General features: G+C 40.0%; 1 protein-coding gene across 1 annotated transcript in view; it reads left to right on the top strand.

The window, feature by feature from the left end:
• syt14a (synaptotagmin XIVa) overlaps positions 1–22733 on the top strand; it is an 83243-nt gene that overhangs the window by 25642 nt on the left and 34868 nt on the right. The window contains exons 2-3 of the mRNA XM_050062411.1: positions 1104–1151; positions 15529–15681. Of these exons, the coding sequence (XP_049918368.1) occupies positions 1104–1151; positions 15529–15681 (201 nt within the window). The remainder of the gene's footprint in view (positions 1–1103; positions 1152–15528; positions 15682–22733) is intronic.

Here is a 22733-nt window from a genome sequence, read left to right as displayed (position 1 = left end):
TAGCTGTGTCCATCACTGGCACCCTGCTATAATGTAGTCTGTAGTGACCAAAGACTGTATAAATTAGGTAGTGCCATGACAAGACACAATAGCCTTCGGGGTCGGGGAATGTTTTTTCCTGGTGGCACATTGGCAATATACAGTAAATTTCAGGTGGTAATGCCTTACACTGTAAATGTAATAATATTACCCCAAATCCTGTTGGTAATACATTATATTACTTCATTACTGCTAAAACGTATAAATAAATATAAATATATTATTTTAACGCATTACCCTCCCACACTGCTAAGTACATAGGATTTATTGTTTTATTTTTGTTTTATACCGTGGTATTGGATTGTGTATTGAGACACGTGGAGTTTCACTGGTATTGTTACCAACTAAATTTCTGCTATGCTGACACACAGAAGAACTGTGTTGTGTTAAATAAAGTTAGTTAGAGTTGAGTTGAACAGAAAGGTCTGAAGCTGTAAGAACTGACACAGAGGGTAAAAAGAGGTTATGTACACCTAATTAGACTCCAACAGGTAATTATTACTGTAAATGAGCGTGAGGAGTATTTTGGTTCAATTGTGTTAGGCTTACAAGATTTACAGGCTCCACATAAGCACATAGCACGTCCTCAGCCTGTGAGCAGGGACTGCGTATCACAGTATTTGTGGATAAAAACCGCAGCAGCCTTCAATCATGCAAAGCTCCTCTGCCCACAGAAGAACACTAATGGAGCCGGAGCTGTCAGCTTGCTGTCATCAGCTAATGTTAAAAGAATTTTAGGACCTTATGTGGGCATTTAGAGCTCTCTAGTTATCTAGTTAAGTAAAACAATAAAACTCAGCAAAGAGAGACACATTTTAGTCCACAATCATGAACAGACTGTTTGAATAAATGTCTGTAGTGTTTCTTATTTTAAACTGGAGCAGCTTGTACACCCACATCAGACTGTTGCCATCCAGTCTCCATCAGTGTCTTCTCTCTGTGTTGTTCTTGTCCTCTTCTGGGAATTTGTCTAAATGTTGCAACATTTTTTTTAATGTTTCCATGCGCTGTCTTCCGTTCCCTCCATCACAGTGTGGCTCATTGAACCTGCATTGTCTTTCCAGGTGGCGAGCGTAACTGTGGAGTACATGAGCTGATCTGCGTCAGAAAAGGTAGGGCAGATCAGAGCTCTGGGAGGTTGACCTCTGACCCCACACTCCACCTTCCTCATCAGCATTTATCACTGTGAAACTGTCACCGCTGACACTCGTCCTTGTTTTGCTGTTCCCCTGTGTTCAGGCTGCGCTGTCTTCACTGCTGTCTTGGCTGTGCTGTTTGTTTGAGACTTGCTTTGTTGTATGTGCTCACTGCTGTTCATTGTTTTGCTACGACTGTCAACTGATAATGTTTCAATTAACTTTGCAAGCACTTAAATTTGAGTCATATTCTCTTAAGTAAGAGCAGATGAAACAAAGAAACTTTTAGGTATGAAAGACTGCTTTTTTTTCCATGTGCACGTATTTGTTAGTTTGTTTCTGCTGTTGTCAGGGAGACTGGGGCTATTTCAGTGTCTTTCAGGGAACAGACAGGGAAATAACAGGTTTTGCCTATTACGTCCTTTAACAATAACAAAAGCACTTAAAAAACAAAACTTTGTTGTAAGGTTTAAAGGAACAGTCCACCCTAAAATCAAAAATACATATTTTTCCTCTCACCTATAGTGCTGTTTATCAGTCTAGATAGTTTTGCTGCTAGCTGCCGAGTGTTGGAAATATCAGCCATAGCGATGTCTGCCTTCTCCATCCATTTTTTTTTTTTCATCCGCTTATTCGGGGCCGGGTCATGGGGGCAGCAGGCCAAGCAAAGCACCCCAGACATCCCTCTCCCCAGCAACACTTTGCATCTCCTCCTCGGAGACCCCAAGGTGTTCGCAGGCCAGGTGAGATATATAATTCCTCCAGTGTCTTTGGGGTCTGCCCTGGGGCCTCCTACCAGTGGGACGTGCTTGAAACACCTCCAGCGGGAGGCACCCTGGAGGCATCCTGATCAGATGCCCAAACCACCTCAAGTAACCCGTTTCATGAAGGAACAGCGGCTCTACTCTAGGCCTTTATTGTTTATCTATATAGTTTGGGTGTGAGTTGCCGAGTGTTGGCGATACCAGCCGTAGAGATGTCTGCCGATGGCACTCAGCTTGTGGTGCTCAAAGTGACAAAAAATACATTTGAAAAACTCAACAGCAATGTCTCTATCCAGAAGTCATGACCACGTCACTCGAGATAATCCACAGAGCCTGTTGTGAGCAGTTTCATGTAGGAACTATTTTCCTTCTACTTAAACTACATCTGCCAACTGTATCACATTAAATGTAAACACACATAAACATTAATGGCGTCCTCCTTGGCTGAGCTGTCTCTGTCGCATTAGGTGAGCTAGCAGTAGATGTATGCTTCCTTCTGCACAGTGATATGGTTTGAGGGTGTAGTTCGGTAGAAAGAAAATAGTTCCTACATCAAACTACCCACAACAAAGTCTGTGGATCATCTTGAGTAACTGGGTCATGATTTCTGGGAAGAGACATTGCTGTTCAGTTTTCAAATGTATTTTTTGGCACTTTTAGCACCACAAGCCGAGTGACATCTAGTTCCATTATACCGGGGATAAGGCAGACATCTCTATGGCCAATATCTCCAACACTCAGCTATCTATACTGATAATTAACACTACAGGTAACCGAGAAAATACGTACTTTGATTTGGGGTGAACTGTCCCTTTAACATAAAAGATGACATATTGAGTGTTGATGTGCACATGCCTGAAGAGCGGAAATATCTCCCCGAAGTACTGCATGATTTTTCTTTTTTTCTTTTTTAAGGCTGATGTGGAAGTTAGCATTGCCCTGGTTCCCTCATTAAAAAGCCTATGGGATTTTTCCATTGGCTTTTGGATTATTGCAGAAAATAAGCTCTGTGGCAAACACACGTTTATGATACTTACACGTTTTGTTCAGCAAGAAATTTTTCACAACTCAACATCACTTTGATGATTTTTCAAACATAAATGCAGTCACCAGACGTAAGAAGCAAATGTCAGGCTATAAATGAACTATACCACCATTGCATGACTTCAGTGTCACCACCACAACATCACGAGGCTGTAAAGCTGTGTTCAGCATGATGTACTCTTGTGTCATTTAGCCACTTGGTAGCCACTGCCTTTTTAAAGACACCCCAAAGCTTCAAAATTCACAAGTGAGGTATTTACGGATGTATTCTACGTCGTAGAACAAAACTTGAAAATGTTGCGTTAACCACAGAACTTATTTTCAGCATCTAACCAAAACCAAACCACCTTTTGATTGTCAGGTACTGTAGATCATCCACGGGACCCCAAAACTACATTACTGTTCCCCAGTATGTTACCATCATTTTAAGAACATACTGGAACTATTTCATAGCTCTAACTATAAAGGTACGACCTCTCCACAGCAAAAATACTTTGTGCTTTAAATCATTTTACCATGTCATTTTTTTTTAAATAATAACAACAGTAATAATAGAGAATACCCTGACTAATCTTATTGTATCGGCACTGTTAACCTGTTTTGATACATTCCTCTGGTTGTGTTACCGAGGACCAATTATGGGGCGCAGTAATTGTTAAGTACTTACACTGTAATTTATGACATCTTTTCCTTGTGCCGTGTAGGTATTTATTGACATCCTGATTATGCTAAATAATTACAGTGTCATTCGCAGGCTGTAATCTCAAGTGTTATCGTGGCATCATTGTGGATATATGTTAATTAATTTAGTAAAGAAAACCTATATAGATAAGCTCATTCCACTGTATGGGTGATTCTAAAGTTATAGCTTGCTACATTTACATATAAGTGCATGTTATCTGAGACGTGACTGATTTCTTATGTAACTACATGTATTAAAGGTCAGGATGGTGCGCAGCTGTAACGTTTTAAAATGACAAGCTTTTAACTAATCAGGCAGGTTAGAATAATTATAATTTTGCATGTTGAGTCAGAGCACTCAGTGGCTCTCTTTGCTGTGGCAGGATTCATATTTCTGGATGGAGATGACTCTTCATAAATGCACAAGTAGATTGAGAGGGGGCTTATCACAGTGTACGAGCCAGGTGAGTGGTCTGGTTGTGTAAGGCTGTGCACGTCCAATAATTTGGGTTATTCCATTTGTTTTGTGATTGTTGAAGATTCCAGAGCTGTGCATGTGTGTGTGTTCATGTGTGTGGACAGGTTTGTGGCTACACAGTAGGTACTGGGCTTCGGGGCATTGTATGAACAAGCGTAGGAGTGTGTACGGGAGTGCTGTTTAGAGTGCTTATGGACTGCCTGTGGAGTGTGTGGGTGAATTTGTGGTTTTGAGATGGTTTTGTGCTTTTTGACATTCAACATGGCAACTGTTTCCATGCGGACAGAACCAAAGAAAGACAACAGAGGCGTGCACAATGAACAAAAATACCAACAATATTTTTCAATAGTGACAATTAAGCACTTTCAGAATTTTAGACTTAAGCACATTTACATTAGTTTTCCACATTGTACACCGACTGTATAATATCCATATGAAAATACTATCAAATACCTCCCATAACACATAACCTAAACATTATTGACAATTTTAGGAGCCTAGCATCAGCACACCATCATCAGCCATCCATCCATCCATTCCTTTTAGCCACATACCTGAGTCAGGTCGCCATGGCAACAGGGTCAGCTGAGCAGCCCAGATGTCCTTTTCCCCAGCAACGTCCTCTTGCTCCTCCTGGGGGATCTCTAAGTGCTCCCATGCATTGGGGGAAATGTATGCAGCGTGGATTATGATGGTGAAATTATAAACACGCTCTTTGTTGGCTCTAACTAAAGATGTACAGTTTCATTTTAGACCAACATGATGATTGTCAGATCCAGTCAAGGTAACCCATTCAAGGAATAGGACCACCTCCATCTGATTGGTTGGGTCAGGATGTCATTTTTTATGGTGCGCAGTGCGGAAACCTTTCAATGACTTACACACCTTCCATTTGTGAAACACAAGGAAGAGTCATTATGTCCTTGGACTGCGGCTGGTGATTGGACAGTCTTGTAATTGCCCTATAAATACATGACACTACTTCCTGTCATTCAGCAATGTCAAAATAAAAGTCACAAATTTTTCAATATCTTGCATAGAACCAAGTGAGACAACGTTCAGTAAACATTGTCTTTCTCATCCACTTTCTAACTTAACATGTTAATATCAACCTAAAGTGCCTGCACTGACAATGAATGAGCCTGTATTATACTCAGCATCTCTTATTTTTGAAGAATATTGTATGCATCCATGAACATACACCAAGCATTCAGTATCCTGTCATCAGCAAGGACATTTCTTGTTGCAAAGGGGACCTATTATGCTTTTACTTCTTTTCTGTCATATATATAATGTTACAGTGTCACATGTTGATGTTAAGTGTGGCCAAAGTTTAAGATAATGAGGTAAATGTATGTAAAAGTAACCTCTATGAGCAAGAACCTCAGGCTTCAGACCAAATACTCTGTTTCCAACCTTTTTTTGGACTTTGGCTACAAGCTGACGTCAGCTTGTTCTGGATTTCTTTATATAACCATCTGCTCCAGACACGTTACTCAGTGCCGGCCCGTGGCATAGGCAGTACAGGCAAATGCTAAGAGCGCCATCATTCATAAAAATCTAAATGTTTATCTTTTTCTATTTTTTACTAATACTATTACGATTTTGAAATATTACATAAAGCCACAACTACATAACTACATAGCAGGGCCTACTAAATAATAGAGAGATGTTTTTTTTCTGGGTTCCTGTGCTCATTCAAAGGTATTGTAATGAAGGACTGAATGACTTTAAAACTGTTAATTTTTTTTTTACAGTGTAGATTTCTGTGTTTCCTTGGCACAAAAGAAGAATAAATACCAATATAAAAACATGGGTATCGGCTATTGGCGAAATTGTTATTTTAATCATTGCTGTCAGCCCAGAGTTCCAAAATCGGGGCATCCCCGTTAAATTAGAAAGTTAATTTGTACATTTTATTATTATTTCACAATGTCATATATCTCAGAACAAGTTCATTTGTAATTCTTTTTTCATTTATTATTGATTTATATGATTTTTGTAACATGTCCACACCTAGGAATGTGCTAGGACCACCACTGACATTACTGCAAGTGTTTACATGACATGCTACATGCAGCTACATACTAAGGTCAGAGAAATGTGCAATCGTGGTGGCTGATGTTGTTAATTTCTCGCGATTTCAGACCATAATCCTGCTGGAACATGTACGGCTGAGAAGATTTAGGTTTGATTTTTCACAATACAAAGTGGTGCTATTCTCTGTTACAGTCATTTGCGCGATGCAGGCACACTGCTACATGTAGCTGCATGCTAGCAATAGGGAAACATTATCTTGGTTGCTGATGTTGTTAATTTCTCCCTGATTTCGGATCATATTCCTGCTGAATCGGTCCGGTAGCTTTTATAGGTGATTTTTTAGTGTAGAAGTGCCACTAAACTCTGTTACAAGCATTCCCTGACTGTAGTGATGGTGCAGAGACACCAAGATGCAGAGAACTTGCAAACACTGACCAATCAGAGCTGACTGGGCTTTTTCGGCAGGGGGTCTTAAATTGAATTGAATTGAATATACTTTATTAATCCCCGAGGGGAAATTCAATTTTTCACTCTGTTTGTCAATTACACACAGGTCCGAACACACACATGCACAAACAGGACCTATACATGCACTAAGTGGAGAGATGTCAGAGTGGGCTGCCCATGACAGGCGCTCTGAGCGGTTGGGGGGTTCAGTGCCTTGCTCAGGGGCACCTCGGCAGTGCCCAGGAGGTGAACTGGCACCTCTCCAGCTACCAGTCCACGCTCCATATTTTGGTCCGGACGGGGACTTGAACAGGCGACCCTCCGGTTCCCAACCCAAGTCCCTATGGACTGAGCTACTGCCGCCCCCAAGCATTTCAGTCAGAGTGATTACAGGTGTACAGACCATGTGAGGACAATAAACTGGACTAAACACTACAAAGAAAGTGTCATAAGCCAAATTTAAATGATTAAAAAAATATATAAAATTATATAGAATTAGGTTTCAAAATCGTGACAAAATGAGCATTATTCTCTGCTCTGACATGCATGGGACATGTCAACTAAAGAAGCTAAAATGAGGAATGAGCTGCTGGGAGGGGACAGACTTTTTTTTAGCAGCTAACCCAGTCGCACACTCTGAACAAAAGAACGAGTTGCCATACAGCCACAGACTCTTGTTAGCAGCTTACCCAGTTTCAAAGTAACATACATAACCCCCAAGCTTAAGAACGAGCTGCCGCACAGCTACAGACTTCTGTTAGCAACCCAGCAGCACACACATGGTAGCACAGAACACACCCTCCAAACCGGAGAACGCGAGCCGACGCGTGGCGACAGCCCCTCATTCAGCAGTTAACAGCAGCTAACATTAGCATGTGAGCATAACAGATTCCCTGTTATATTTGTACTTGCATCAGAAACACTTTTAGGTTATCATTGAGCAAAACTGTGCAGGCTACAGACAAAATGTTGTCCTAGTTTTCATATTCAGTCTTATCTCCACATATGATTTGAAGAGGAGCTATTATGCTGTAGTGAATCCCAAATATCTCTGTCTTGAAAATAGAGTTTGATACATCTTGTCTCATGTTTGGTTCTTACTTCCAAATCCACTCCAAAAAACTTTGAAGACTTCTACAGAAGTGTGTGGTACATCCTGTAACAACTACAAGGTTGCTTTCCCACATTATTGGTCTGTGAGCTTCTTGTATAACAAAGTCTGTTATTATTTAATCTTCCTGTGAGTCATCATTCAGTCCCCCACACATTATCTAAGGACTATTGTCTGTATTTTAATGGAATACATTTGGTTAAATAAGTCTATCAGCTAAGACTGAACACAGGCTGTGCAATAACGTCTGCCATTTGTTTCCGTTGTTAGTTTATAGTCAAAAACCTTACATGGATTTTTTTAAAAAAAATCAAGATTATGTATTACTCTAGTTTCATTAATTATATGAGTCTTATTTTACTTATTATCAGGATGAGTAGTTCCTGCTAGTGGCTGCAGATTTGAATACTGAATAAAAAGCAACTTGACCTAAGGTAAGTATGGAAGACGATTAGCGCCACATGAAAATGTATTTGAGTTCTGAGAGTTAAGGCAGAATTCTGAGTTTAAAAATCTTAGAGTAAAAGTCTGTCATTAAAGTCTAAATTCTGACTTTAATCTCAAAGTTTTGACTTTCAGAACTCAAATAAATTTCTCATATGTGGCCCTAGTCGTCCTCTGGAGCTGAGAATCTAAACACTCTATATTAATTACTTGCATTTGAGATAAAGAGCAGTGAGTTTCTGTTTCATAAAATTAAAAAAGGGAAACAAGAAACCAACACTTTTTTACAGCGCTTTAATTACAGTTTCAGCATCGTGTCCAATGTTTAAATTTGGTGAGGGGAGTAAAAGTGGGGACTGAAGTCTGAATACAGATTCTGTTAAAAGAGTAAAACAAAAAAATATATATATTGTAGTCTTAAGTCAGAAAGCTAAAAGTAAAGAGAGAAACTGTCTGTAGATTTCTGTGATTGAATAATGTTTTCCCTGTTTGGGCCAGTTGGGGAATTATACAGAGCAGGATCCCTCTCCATCTGTGCTGTGAATAATTCAGTCAGCAGTGAGAAGCTGGTACAGTGCGAGCAGACAGGCATTCCCGTGGGATATCGCCTCCTCTTCCCACCTCACCATGTGACCAAACATTGTGGGCTCCTCACAATAATCCAGGCTCATTACAGCCCAGGCACATTTAACAGACAATTACTCAAACAATCTTTTTTTGCTGAAACACAGCTTAAAAAGTCAAACAGGAGCTGGAAATAAGAGCACAGCAGCATTCTTTCAGTTCTTTAGGTGTGAAAGACTCAGTCTGGCTCTTACAGTAATATGTAACAGTCGTATTTCAGTCGCATAGTGAAACAAATGCAGAAGTGAAGACAGTGAAGTTGGCAGTGACACTGTTGGATGAGCCCAGTTAGTTGTTGCAGACATTATATGAGCATTACAAATAACAGTAAATATCATCACCATCTTTAATTGGAAAATAAGATGACATCTAAGTACACTTTCTTGCCAAATGAGCTCATTATCTTCCATCTGTACCAGGACAGTCATTTGGTCTAATTGCACAAAATGGACTCTATATAGTGATTTCCGTGTTGTGCTGAGCTTAATTCATCATCATAAATGAGCTCAGCGGTAATTTTGGGAGTGAACAGTGTATTCTTTATAATGGCACAAAAAATCCTTTGTTCTTAGTATCTCTTTTCTCACTTCTCCCTTCTCACTTACATGACCCTTCAGTAGTCTATTGTAAAGTTAATTTTGAAGACATTTGCACTCTTGATTGCCGCTAATGTCTAGGATCTGGAACCACATATATAGGCATATTACTATTTTAATGTTAACACTTGATTTATGTAGATTACAAAGAGTTGGGGGTTATATTGTGTCACTCCACCCATGACTGTCAAGTTCACACATCATGAAAAGTACTACACATTAGTATTAAATCAGTTGTATAATGTATTTTATGATTCTGAAGGGAGCTTTTTAGAGACTGAGAAAATAACTCAGGTGACATAATAACAGTTATCTCAGCTTGTGCTTGGAGACTAAACACGTATAAAAGAAACCATGCACCACCCACTGCAGGCATTGTGTTTGAAAGATGTGGACATATTTATCAGGCAGGGAGCATCAGACTAAATGATGCCATTGGCTGCGCTATGGGAGTTGTAGGATCCAATGTTCTTGGAGTTCGGCGCCTGCTCAGTGGACAGAAGAAAATGTTGGCATTGTATGTTTCTTTAAACCAAAATATGTTACATTTGCACATTTCATACATATCATATCAACATCTCTAAAGTGATATACATCATATTAAATGTATATGAGGTATTTTTTTAACAAGAGTTCAGGACATTTCCAGCCATATTCTTGATGACCAAACCAGTATTTTAAGCTAAAACAAAATCTTTTTGCGACGTTCCCTAAGTGGTTTTGTGCCTAAACATAACCACATGTTAACCACAGCGTTGTCACAACATATCAGCTACGTCAGTCAGTCAATCATTTAACTGTCACATTCAATTACACAACATACAACTCCAGTGAAATGTGATCCCATCAGCTCCTTTGACTGGTACACTGTAATTTAGTCCTTTTATTGCATCATCTTACATTGATGGCTGCTGCACCATAATGGTCCATGTTTCCAGATGGTTCTGGTAATCCAGGGTTTCTGGTTGTGGAATCATTTAACTGTTCACACATCCTGACCCCAACACGACACCGCTCTGCTGCTGCCTCTGAATGGTGTACAGCCATGATCCACAGCAGGAACAGGACAGCACCTCACACTACCACTATCATACCAGTCCTAGCACACAATTCATCCCCATCTCTCCTAGAGTCCTCTGCTCTGTCGGATCAGAAACAAACAGAAAAAGGAGCCTCCTGGTTGAATAGCACTGTCCAGGATTTAGCCAAGTTTCGGTAAATCAAAGGGTATTACAATTACTGTTATCCCATTGGAAACTGATGTGGCATGGAGGTCGTCCAGTTTATTTCCAGCGCCTGTACTATGGTTATAAGGATGCTAGTGCTTATTCTTCTCCATCCTTCCTCGATGTTTACTGATGTTTACATTTGAAAACCTCGACCTGGCAATCTAGCAGCTAGCTAGCTGAAAGTCTGCAGAAGGAGAGTTTACAGACTGGTGAGTCGATTTCCACACCTTGATGAGTGACTCGCAGTCACATGCTACCACCATCCAACGCCGACTCCAACAAGCACCACCAAGACTTGTAAAATAGAGCCTATATTTAGCACACAGCACATTGATTATGCTATCAATCGTTGACATACCTAGTTTAAACATAGTAGTTTTGATTGAATGATATAACGTGGTAATTCGAAACAAGAGACAAATTGTAAAAAATTTTCAAAGTACATAAAATAAAATTACAAATAAAAAAATATCTTACCACGTGTCACAACATTTCTCAGTAAGTGTTATACATAATATGAACCTACTCTATGACATACTGATTTTATGATAGGTCTACTTTAATGTGGTTTGTGCAAGTGGGGGAAAATCTTTCTATCAGAGTGAGGCAGTGTTTCAGCAGATACTCAGTTGCTCTATCAGTATAGCTAATAGCACGAACACGGTACGTAAAAATATATCCAAATTTCCATGCATTTCCATCCGTGGTCACTGGTTTCACTGGGGCCACAGCAGCCCACAAAATTTATTATCTAGAGGAAAAACTGTGACAGACGACATAAGCCACAGCACAAATTTATTGTGTTGGCAAAGGTCCACCAGATATGTCATCACAATAAACTGTAACCATCCACCACTACCTACTGTCTCGTATCCAAGGCAACCATACAGCTGTAGCTGGTGTGTTGCAAATGTGCAGACTCAGTTTTTATCTTCAAAGTTATTATCATAGCGTAGTAAAGTGTGGGCTTGGAACCTGAATGATGTCTTTTGCGGTAATCCATGGTTTCATCTGTAGTGTGAAACAGTAGACAACCGATGCTGTATGTGGGACGCCTCACGACATTCCCACAGAAAGTCTAGCATGTTTGATTTTCTTTATGTCGTTGACCACTTCTCCCATCACAGCCATCACTTTGACCCATAGACACACAGAGCGATCTGCTGCCGTGGACAACTGTATGACAACAGTTGTAGTGTGCTGATTAATTTCTGTAGTGAAAATCAGGCTGAAAACCATAAAAACAAAATGTAATTAATGTAAAAACAGAATCTGTCTTCTTAGGGGATCTTTAAGTACAACCAAACGAAAGGCCAAACAACTTTTTATAGGCAACCAATTCATGACATTAGCATGTAGGCCTATGTGTTGACCTCTGTTTTCAGCCTCAGAGTTTGCTGCTTGGTTGTTGGCCCATACTGGTGCCTAAAAATGACCAAATCTTGGCCTCTGTTACTTTGATTTTCACCTTGTTTTTTTTCTTTTGTTTTTTTTTACCTTGTTTCAGATCCATATTCTTCATATATATTTACTAACTGTCATTTTATTATTCTGATTGTCCATACTGTAATTTTACTTTGTCTGTCTATCTTCACTCTGTACATCTATTGCATGTCTGTCCATCCTAGGAGGGGGATCCCTCCCTTGGTCTTTCTGAGTTTGTTTGTGGCATACCACTATCCAAATCCCTCTTGCCATTACCCTGAAGAGAATACAGACTGCTGCACAAACTTGCTTTTTCTATCACAAGCCCAGTGTTTGATAGAGTGCAGTGTTCATACATTTAATGTGACACCATGAATACAAACTCCTGCAATACTAATGAAGAAGAAACTGCATTTGCCATTTCACCCATATGGCACCACACACTGTGTGCACCTCTGTCTGGATGCCAATTGTCCTTACTGACCACATGACCACACACAATGTGGTAATTTTGTACATCCATACATCCATACCATTCTTGTGAACACAATATCTCAAGAACGCCTTTAGGACAGTTCTTCAAATTTTGCAAAAACATTTACTTGTACTCCTGACATGTGACCTGACTAGAATTTTGTGGTCATAGGTCAAAGTTCAAGGTCACTGCCCACCGTCTTATTCTTGTGAACGTGATATCTCAAGACCTCTAGGGGGAATTTCCTCAAATTTGACACAAATTTCCACGTGGCCTCAGCAATGAACTGATTAGAATTTGGTAGTTGAAGGTCAAAGGTCAAGGTCATTGTGACCTCACAAAATGTGTTTTGAACTGAATAATTCATATACTACTTATGACAAAATTTCATAGAAATGTTAGTGATGACATTTTATATCCAAAAGGTCAAAGGTCAACTTCACTGTGACATCATAATGTGCTGCAAAAACACTTGGCCACTCTGGCTATTATTAAATGTCATATCTCAGGAATAGAAGGGGAGACATTTGGTCAGGTAATGAACTGGTGACACTAATCTTGGCTTTCCACCTTGAAACTGTGCTGATTGTATAGATCCTGTGTGCTGCCGGGGTAAGATGTGTACAAGGCATCTATGTTTTCACAGACATGGATGTAAACTTTAAGTGCAATTTGACTGGTGCGTACATACAACTTAGCGCCTTGGAGGCATACAACTGAAAGGTGCTAATTCTAGTTTTGTTTTTGCATTAGGCTGCGTTTACTGCCACTGCACAGACTGGTTATTGCCTCATAGTCTGTGGTAGTGTCTTGGCATGGGCTCACTTCCCTCCTTGAATTATGGACAGGACCTTATCTATTAAGCTATTAAAATGATCTGCCAAATTCTACTGAAACCATCAGACAAGATCCAGTCTGTGGTGTCTCTTACATGACAGCTGTTCACACTGATGCTACACTCCCTACACCCCTCTGTAACATGTTGTTCTCAGTGTTTCTTCTTATCATTATTTGCCTCAGCCAGTTGTCATTATAATATAAAAGAGTAGGAATTTCCCTCGAAGTGGCTTTATTGAGCAGTTTTTTCCTAGTGACCCGCTCATCCTCTGTGTCCCTGATTGCAGTGCATTATTTTTCCAGTGTAAAATGTCAAATTAATTTCCTGAACTCCCTGCAGGAGGTGACAGTCAATCACTGGAATTAAAGGCTGATTACTCCTGGACTTTTGCAGAGGTCTATGAAGTGAAAAATGTCTACTCAATTATGGTGGGTTAGTATTTTATATTTGAAAGGGTGACATTTAATAGTTGGCAGTGGTTGAGGACAAAGATGTTAAGCTCATTTGGATGTCACAGGGTTGATCTACTACCAGAGAAAAGAACAGAGACAGAACTAAGACAGGATGTCTCCCCTGTGACCACACTTGATGATGACATACACCAGCACCTCCATGAAGGTGGTGGAAGGTCAAATATAAGGAGGAGGGTTATACAGCTGGCTGTCATCTGTCATAAACTCCCTCAGATTGAGTTATCAACAAAGTTAATTCTGCTTAATTCTGCATATCTGATGATGTTTGTATCCAGACCAAACTGTATCCGCTGATGTGTGGCAGTCGGTGTTTAATGAGTTATGACTTGCCTGTGTGTCTGGAGTCTGGAGTGACGCTGCACCTGAACCTGTTGCTATGGCAACAAACCAGTTGTGTCTCTACAGTGACACAACCTCTCTCTGTCTCTCTCTGTGTTGCTGCCTCCCCTGGCCCCTTTCAATCTACCCGCCTCTGTCTCTCTCCATGTTGAACTAATGTTTGTAGAAAATGGATGACATGACTTTATTTAAAGGGACAGTTCATCCCCAAATGAAAAATACATGTTTTTCCTCTTACCTGTAGTGCTTTTCAGCAATCTAGATTGATTTGGTGTGAGTTGCAGAGTGTTGGAGATATCAACTGTACAGATGTCTGCCTTCTCTCCATTATTATAGAACTAGATGGCACTCGACTTGTGGTGCTCAAAGCGCCAAAAACATACATATATATAAAACTCAGCAGTAATACCTCTTTACAGAAAGCATGACCTGGTTACATAAGAAAATCCTAAGACCCTGTTGTGAGCAGTTTCATGTAGGAACTTTTTTCTTTCTGCCGAACTACACCTGCCAATCGTATCACCTTGCAGATGGAAGCACGCATCTTCTGCTAGCTCACATAGCACCACTGTAGCTAACATTATAGTTTAGCTGAGGGAGATGTCATTAATGTTTGTATCTCTCGCTGTCACCAGCCTCTCGTCCGTGAGTAGATGCACGCTTCCCTCTGCACAGTGATGTTGGTGGGTGTAGTTCAGTAGAAAGAAAATAGTTCCTACATGAAACTGCTCACAACAAGGTCTGTGGATTATCTTGAGTAACTGGGTCATGATTTCTGGAAAGAGACATTGCTGTTAAGTTTTTTAATTGGCTTTTTTTGTACCACGAGCTGAGTGTCTTCTACTTCCATTGTGCTGAAGAGAAGGCAGACATCTCTACGGTCGATATCTCCAACACTCTGCAACTCTCACCAAAGCAATCTAGACTGATAAACAGCACTACAGGTAAATTTGGGGGTGAAATGTTCCTTTAACATGAATTTGAGTTTTGCATGAAAAGCATTCATTATATTGTAAAGGTGCATCATTCTGCCTTTGAACACAAACCAACCACACCGAGTTAATAAAATCTTGATCACATTACTGTTATGCCAAAAGAAGCCATTTTGGTTACTACAGTCTGCAGTGTCAGTACCAGAAGTTTTACTGCCAACTGTCATTTTCATGTTAGCTTACTTTACACAACTTTTCTCCTACAAATTAAAATAATAGTGAATTATTTAGGGAATGCACTTTGCCATGGTCTAATTTGTTAACTAAATTATAAGCCAGTGTGTAGCGTTTCTTTGACTATAGCGTACCGATATTTAACAGCAGCAACTTTAACTCGACTTCCCATGTCTCAGTCTCTCCAGAGGTGCTGGGGTTTCTGACTGCCATCGGACTCTTCATCATCCTCATGACCCTCCTGTTCTGGTACCTCAACAACAAGTTGGCACTAGAGAACCCAGGGAACCTTCAGTGCCTTGATGACTTCAGGAAAAAAAACGATCTCCAAGGTGAGCTCGCATTTCGACATCTGTGCTCTTGTGCTCAAGGTTTCAAGGCCCAGGGGAGAGAACCAGAGGGGTGTAAGTGACATTTGACCAACTATGCAGGACACAGTAGCGTAACATCATGGTGATAGGCCCCGGTGCAAATATTTTTTTTGTGCCCCCCACCCCCGCCCTAAACACAAGCGCATGCTCGTGCGCACGCAAACACACACACACACACACACACACACACGCTTGGACACACACACGCACAGCCACTCGAGAGAACTGCTATTGTCACCATGTAGGCTAACGTTACATGTGACTGGCCACACACTCATCCTGCAAACCAGCCTTTCAGCACCAAGGACAGCGGCCGAAGCTCCATATCAGCACTTATCTAACAGCCTGTCCTGACCTGGGCTCAAACTACCGTGAACTATAGGATTGTATGTAATAGATCAAATCCAATAAAGAATGCTTTTCATTTTCTAAAGAGAGCATTTATTTTAAGGGTGGCGAAAACTAGGAATCAACCCAGACAAGGGTTACAGACAGTAGGTGCACATTTTTCCAACATATGAGGTTACTGAGGCTAATAGCCACACGCAGTTTGAGTGAAGTAGGCTAAATAACGTCTTTAGAAAGCTGGTGCAAACTGGGTGCTCCTCTGTGGAAGCCTCTCGCCCAGACTTTCCAGTGATCGTGGCAGCAGTGATCGTTTGTTAAATCAGTCTGTAAATAATATTTTGATATTATTATTATAATCATTACTACTTTAATGGTATCCGAAGATACTGATGCGTTGAACAGGTGACAGTCTGCGGTCGTTCTCAAAACGCACTTCTGTCTGACACTTCAAAAGCAACTTTCAATAATTTATTTTACAAAACGGGGGAAACAAACGTGAACAAAAATGGTTCCATAATTCATATTAAATTCAAAAGATAACGAAAAACAGCTCCAAGTGAGAGGGAATAGTGATAAAGTGGTCAAACTTGGTCAAATCCACAGCCTCAACCCAGGGGCAAACTGCACTCAGCTGCCAAACTTTGTGGGCGTGTTTGCGCTGGTACTATATCATTAGCGCAATATCCTTTGTGAATAGGACGTTAAGACGGAGCAAACTGCGGGTGCAAGTGAAGTGCAATTCAAGGTGCTATCAGCGGCCACAGTTCATTCTTTTTGAATTCGGCCGTCTTTCTTGTCCCATGCTGCTCCTTAAATAAGTCTTTATCAACTTAGGCTTGGAGAATGAGTGCTCTGCAGTCGCGACAGTGACAGTTATGGTGAGATATAACAGTAATGCAGTGCAAACATCAGTAAATGATGCTGCCATGGTGCTGTTTTCCACAATTAGCATCTTAGCCAGATCGTTCACAGTTGGGTCTTTTGCTATTTCAGACTTAAAGCAGGCTCTGAATGCAAGGAGTTGGTCGGGGAAACTTGAGGATAAATCCCTGCTGTAGTGGTCCGCGAGGCGCCGTGTGTCCTGGTGAAGTGTGTCAGTGTACCCGGGTGGATAGCATGGAGTGGCAATTCTGGACAGCTGCTTTTTTTTTTTTTTTTTTTTTTTTCCTTTCCTTCATGGGCCCCTGACGGCGTCTGGGCCCCGGTTGCACCGTCGATATTTACGCCACTGGCAGGACAGCCAAAACAAAAATGGACCATATTGTCCCTCAACTTTGTTTGACTTTTTATCTTTAATATTAAAAATGACAATATTCTTAATATGTTGACATTTATTGAAAAAAATATTATAGTTCATTGTGGTCAGTGTTAAATTGGTGATGAATTGGTTTTTGGTTAATGATTCCAGAATGTCTTTAGAAGCCTTTTGGCAGTAGAAAGAGCTCATCGAGAGCTTCCATTTGATATGTTTAACTCATTTTCAGCCAACATGTCACATAAATCTTGAATGTTCTTTACCTGGCAAATGGCATTTTTATACTTCTGGCAGAGGTGTGGATTTGATTCACATGACTTTGACTCAAATCACACTCAAGTCACAGATTTGATGACTTCAGAATAGACAAAATCAAAAACGACTTGAAACTTGACTTGGACTTTAACATCAGTGACTTGTGACTTCACTTGGACCTGAGCCTTTTGATTTGAAAATACTTGATACCTTCCCCTAAGCACAAAAAAGTGTATTATTTGAAAAGTATGTCATCAATGAATTCACTTCAGATAATAAACAATAACACTGTTCATTCCTAACAAGTCGACACTTCATTCCCCAGATGATCCACTTTGTTTGAACTAATCCAACAGCATCCAATCAAGTTGCAGAAGAGAATCATAAAGAACTAACATTATGTTAGTCACCAAATGGAAAAAAATGACATCAAAGATGATTTTGTTGCCAGAGACACTTCCAATAACTTGTTTTAACAAATTAATATGCAATTTTAGAAGCATTCAAGATTTTTGTTATTTTTTTCACATTATTAATCTGTTGTTAGAATGGCATTACATTGGGTGAAGAGCGCATTATGACTTGTTAAGGACTTGGGACTTCACCCTGAGTCCTTAACAAGTCATAATGCACTCTTCACCCAATGTAATGCCATTCTAACAACAGATTAATAATGTGAAGAAAAAAAATTGCCTGTCTTGACTTGGGACTTGAGAGCAAAGACTTAGTTGTGACTTGCAAAGGAATGACTTAGTCCCACCTCTGACTTCTAGTGAAGTTTGGACTGGTTTCTACCGGTGATACAGAAACTACGTGTCCATGGCAGTTGACATTTGGGCTATAAACCTCAATTGTGAATTTAGGCCACTAGCAATTTCAAGGGAAATAACCTAACCTCTTGGACATATAACATTTAGATTATGTCTGTTCATATATGTTCTCCACTCATTTGACAGCTGAGGTAAGGACTGACATAACATACTAGGTCCACAATTAACCAGAAGTAGATGCACGGAAATGCATAAAAAAAGTTTTTGTGTATAATATACCAAATAAATCTAAAGCTTTCAGTCTGAGGCACAGCTAGTACAGGCACAAATCCTCAAAAGGGCTTTGGTTTTTCAGATACTCCAACCTGAGGTAGAACATTATTTGATATTGTATGTCCCTTGGTTGTAACAAACATATTTTATACAGAAAAATACTGCAAAAAGTAGTAAGACTGATCAATATATTGATTCATCCCATAGGCAAAAATGTACAGACTAAAAACACTTGGAGATGGTGCGGGGACCGACTTAATTTCTTATAATTTTCCCTGTATTGTTTGGAATTGATCCAAATTTTCACCAAAGGTGTTTGGATGTCTGCCCTACACCAAGCAATATGGATATCAAAAAACATGTATTTATTGTGAAACTAAAGTCTAGAGGCTTTTGAATATAAAGCTGTCATGGAAATTAGCCCAGCGTAGTTAGCTTTACTTAAAAGAAATATATGATGATATGTTGGCACAGCTCAGGGCGTCACATGGATTAAGAAAGTTTGCACAAAAACAGTAAAGATGGTGCCGAAAAGCAAAATGTGTAAAGTGAGTAAAATGCATTCTCCATCTTAATATGTAACAAAGTACATACAAATAAAACTTTTTTTTTCCTTTTAACTCTATGGAAGTCAAGATTTCATGATGTGTATCTTTTCTTATAATATTCAAACTAGACATAATAGACACTGTAACCACTTCTGAAAAAAGTGCAAGGGACATGTCCCCTGGGTCCCCTCTGTAAATTACTCCCCTGTGTCCGACCACTCCATAAAATGATGGACCCATGCCGCCGACTGCAGCAGGAGCCATGACCTCTACATGGGGACATTTTATACTGGCAATGGCCTTTCTCAACCCATGAGGGGATTACTGTTGCTGACAGATGTAGGCCTGTTTACTTGTCATGCATCCACAGGGCTTCAGAAGTTTAAAAGGTTGGCGGCCCCAGGGAGCCCGCACAGGGAGTTCTCTCCACCCTGAGAAGCCACCTGGTAAACATTCAGTTAAAATCAAAGGCAGCAGTAGAAAGTGATGAGGTGTTCATGGTGTCTGTGCCTGTTTATCTCTGCACAGTGACTGTTTCAACAAAAACAGAACAATAATGTTTATTTTTGATAGTTTGTGTTAGATTATCACGATATAATGATATAATATAATCAAAATGGTATTTTTTTGATGGATGCAAAATCTTTTATTCTTTATGCTCTGAAACCAAAGGAACTTTACAAACACAGTTAGTTTGGGGAGATTTTTCAGCCTGCAGGAGAGATGTTACAGCACAGCGCTGACTGGAGCCATTTTAAAGCTCTGCTGCTCCCTGCTGGAACAAATCTGAAGCTACAACCAGCATTTCAGTGGCTGGTCGATGTAAAAACAAGGATGTCATCTTATTGACATGCATGCCAATAATATTCTTAAATTTCTTCAGCTGGGTCAGCCATTAGAAATCCCTCTCAGTAGCAGTCCACTTTATATAACTATAGCCTCAAAAGTGAATACAGAGACTCTGAATATTTAAGGTTCAAAAAGGTATTTTTCTGTTGCACTGCATTATGCTTATCCATCAAACTTTTATTTCACAGTTCATAAATGATAAAATAAAATAATACTTATTTCTATAAATATATTTGCATAAAAACACTTTTTGTGTCTGAAAAATGCTTTTTAAAACTTTTGAGAATCTGTAACACAACTGTAGTTGTCAGCTCCTCCACTATATTAAGTTACAAGATATCAAAGGCATTCCACCTACATTTATATAGGAGATGGGTGGAGTAGATATCATGATGTTGTCATGTTGACAAAATCTTTCCACAGACAGACAGAGAAACACACACAGTCTCACAAAGTAAAAACTATATCAGCCGCTGCGATGTTGTCACTGCTAAGAAATCCTCAGGTACCTTTCAGAATGAGTGACACTGACTATGTTTACATGCACAAAATATTCGATTTTTTGCCCTTATTCCAAAAAGGACAATATTCCTACTAAACCATTTACTTGGCTAATTGAAAATGAATATTGCACCAATATTCCTGTTTACATACAGTTGTGCACACTCTGATTAAAGTGCCCTAACATGCTGTTTATTCCGTCAAAATATGGAGAGGTGGAACTCCTCTAGCTGCTTTTGCACCAGCGGCAGCTGTTGGCTGGAGACATTGTGTTTTCTGGTTGATTGTCGGTCCGTCTGTCTGTCCCATTCTCATGAGCAAAAATGCCGAAAGGGAATCTCTTTGAATTTGGCACAAATGTCCACTTGTAATCAAGGTTGAACTAATCAGATTTTGGTGGTCACAGTTCAAGGTAACATGGCCTCAAGAAGGCCTTGAGGTCTTTTCCTTGGATCTTTGTCCCTCCCACCAGGGATACTTGGAGAGACACAAGGGAAGCATGGAAGGAGAGAGGAATTGAGGAAATATGTTTTTAGAGGAATTAGATAACATTCTCTCTAAAGCGTCACATGAAGCAACGTCCGATTTTGATGACAGCGACAGCTTATCATAGCTGGATCAGCCTAATTGGCTTTAACAGCTGTAGAGACATTTGATGGAGTGTATGTCCGCACACATGTGCACTGTGCTCGTGTTAGGCACAAAGTTTTCACTGCCAGAGCATCACTAGGATATTTTCTCTCTGCCCTACAAACACCTGCACATGAATAACCTGCTTTCTTCAATTTGGTGCACCAGAACAATTTCCGGTTCAAGCAGGGATCAAGGAGTGAGGAAATGACAATTAAGAAGCTTGAGATGCACCTTTGGACTCAAGAATGTACTGATCAGAATTTTGTGGTCAAAGGTCAAAGGTCAAGGTCACCATGACCTAACAAAACCAGATTTTGGCCTTAACTCATAAGCTAATTGTGACAAAATTTCACAGGAATGACCAATACAATAAAATTATGACATATAATGACTGTGTTTATCCAAAAGGTCAAAGGTCAACTTCACTGTGACATCATTATGTTCTGGCCATTACTCAGCGTCACTTTTCAGGAACAGAAGGGGAGACATTTAGTTAGGTACTGAAATGGTGACACTAATCTTGGATGTCCCCTTGAAACTGTGCTGACTGTACAGATCTTCTGTGCTGCTGGGTTGGAGATGTGTGTGAAGCGTTCATGTTTTCACAGACATGGTCATAAACTGTAACTGCATTTTGACTGGCTCACAGAGGTGTACAATCGCAAGGCATTCATTCTACTTGGTGGACTTGTTCGGCCTCCCTCTTTCGTTCCTTCAACAACCTTTTTGAAAAGGTCAGCATTGTGATATTTGTGCATATACAACAATCTGCTGATATCCAAGCCTTTCATATTGTTAAAAAGAAGGTGTGTTTTTAATACAGACCTGAAATCGGGGCTGTTCTTTTGTGCAGACATCTCTATATCTCTACAGCCCTGCAAACGGCTCACTAGTTGGCTCGTGTACAACACACATAGTTGACTGTAAACAGGCAAGAGGCCACGCGACAGAAAAACCACTCATACCAAATGTACTGTTTACATGTCTAAAGAACAACAACTCCACAACCCAAACAACACAGGCATATCCCACATCTTAATCAGAAAATGCTACATTTAGAAAAAGGCCTAATTTACAACATCCAAACGGATTATGCTGTTTACATGACCCGCATGAAATTCAGTATATTAAACTTAATGTTGTCACCGTGTGTGATGACACCCAGAACCATCAAAGAAAATGAATGATGGCATCTTAATGTCAGCACTAAATTCAACACATACAAGACACTGGGAGAATAATGTAGAATATTTGATGCATGAGAAATTAAGAATAAAAAACAAAGAAGACCTTTGCAGGGTGAGTGTGCAGATGTCTCTTTAACTACAGCACCTTAACAAAGCCGTGACTGAATGATCTGCAGCTCTCCATTTTTTTTTTTACCACAATCTTACTACATAATGACAAAAACTCTGTCTGTGGGTGTGTCTGTTCCACGTTTTTCTCCTCACTGACTTGGTCAATCCATGTGAAATTTGGCACAGTGGTAGAGGGTCATGGGAGGATGTGAATGAAGCAATATTACATCAATTGGCCAAAGGGGGGCGCTATAGCAACTGATTGAAATGGCAAACTTTGAAT

This window comes from Epinephelus moara, chromosome 14 (assembly GCF_006386435.1).
Source record: "Epinephelus moara isolate mb chromosome 14, YSFRI_EMoa_1.0, whole genome shotgun sequence".
NCBI classification, from domain to species: domain Eukaryota; kingdom Metazoa; phylum Chordata; class Actinopteri; order Perciformes; family Serranidae; genus Epinephelus; species Epinephelus moara.
Note: the sequence above shows the minus strand (reverse complement) of the source record. Positions and strands in the feature narration are given on the sequence as shown.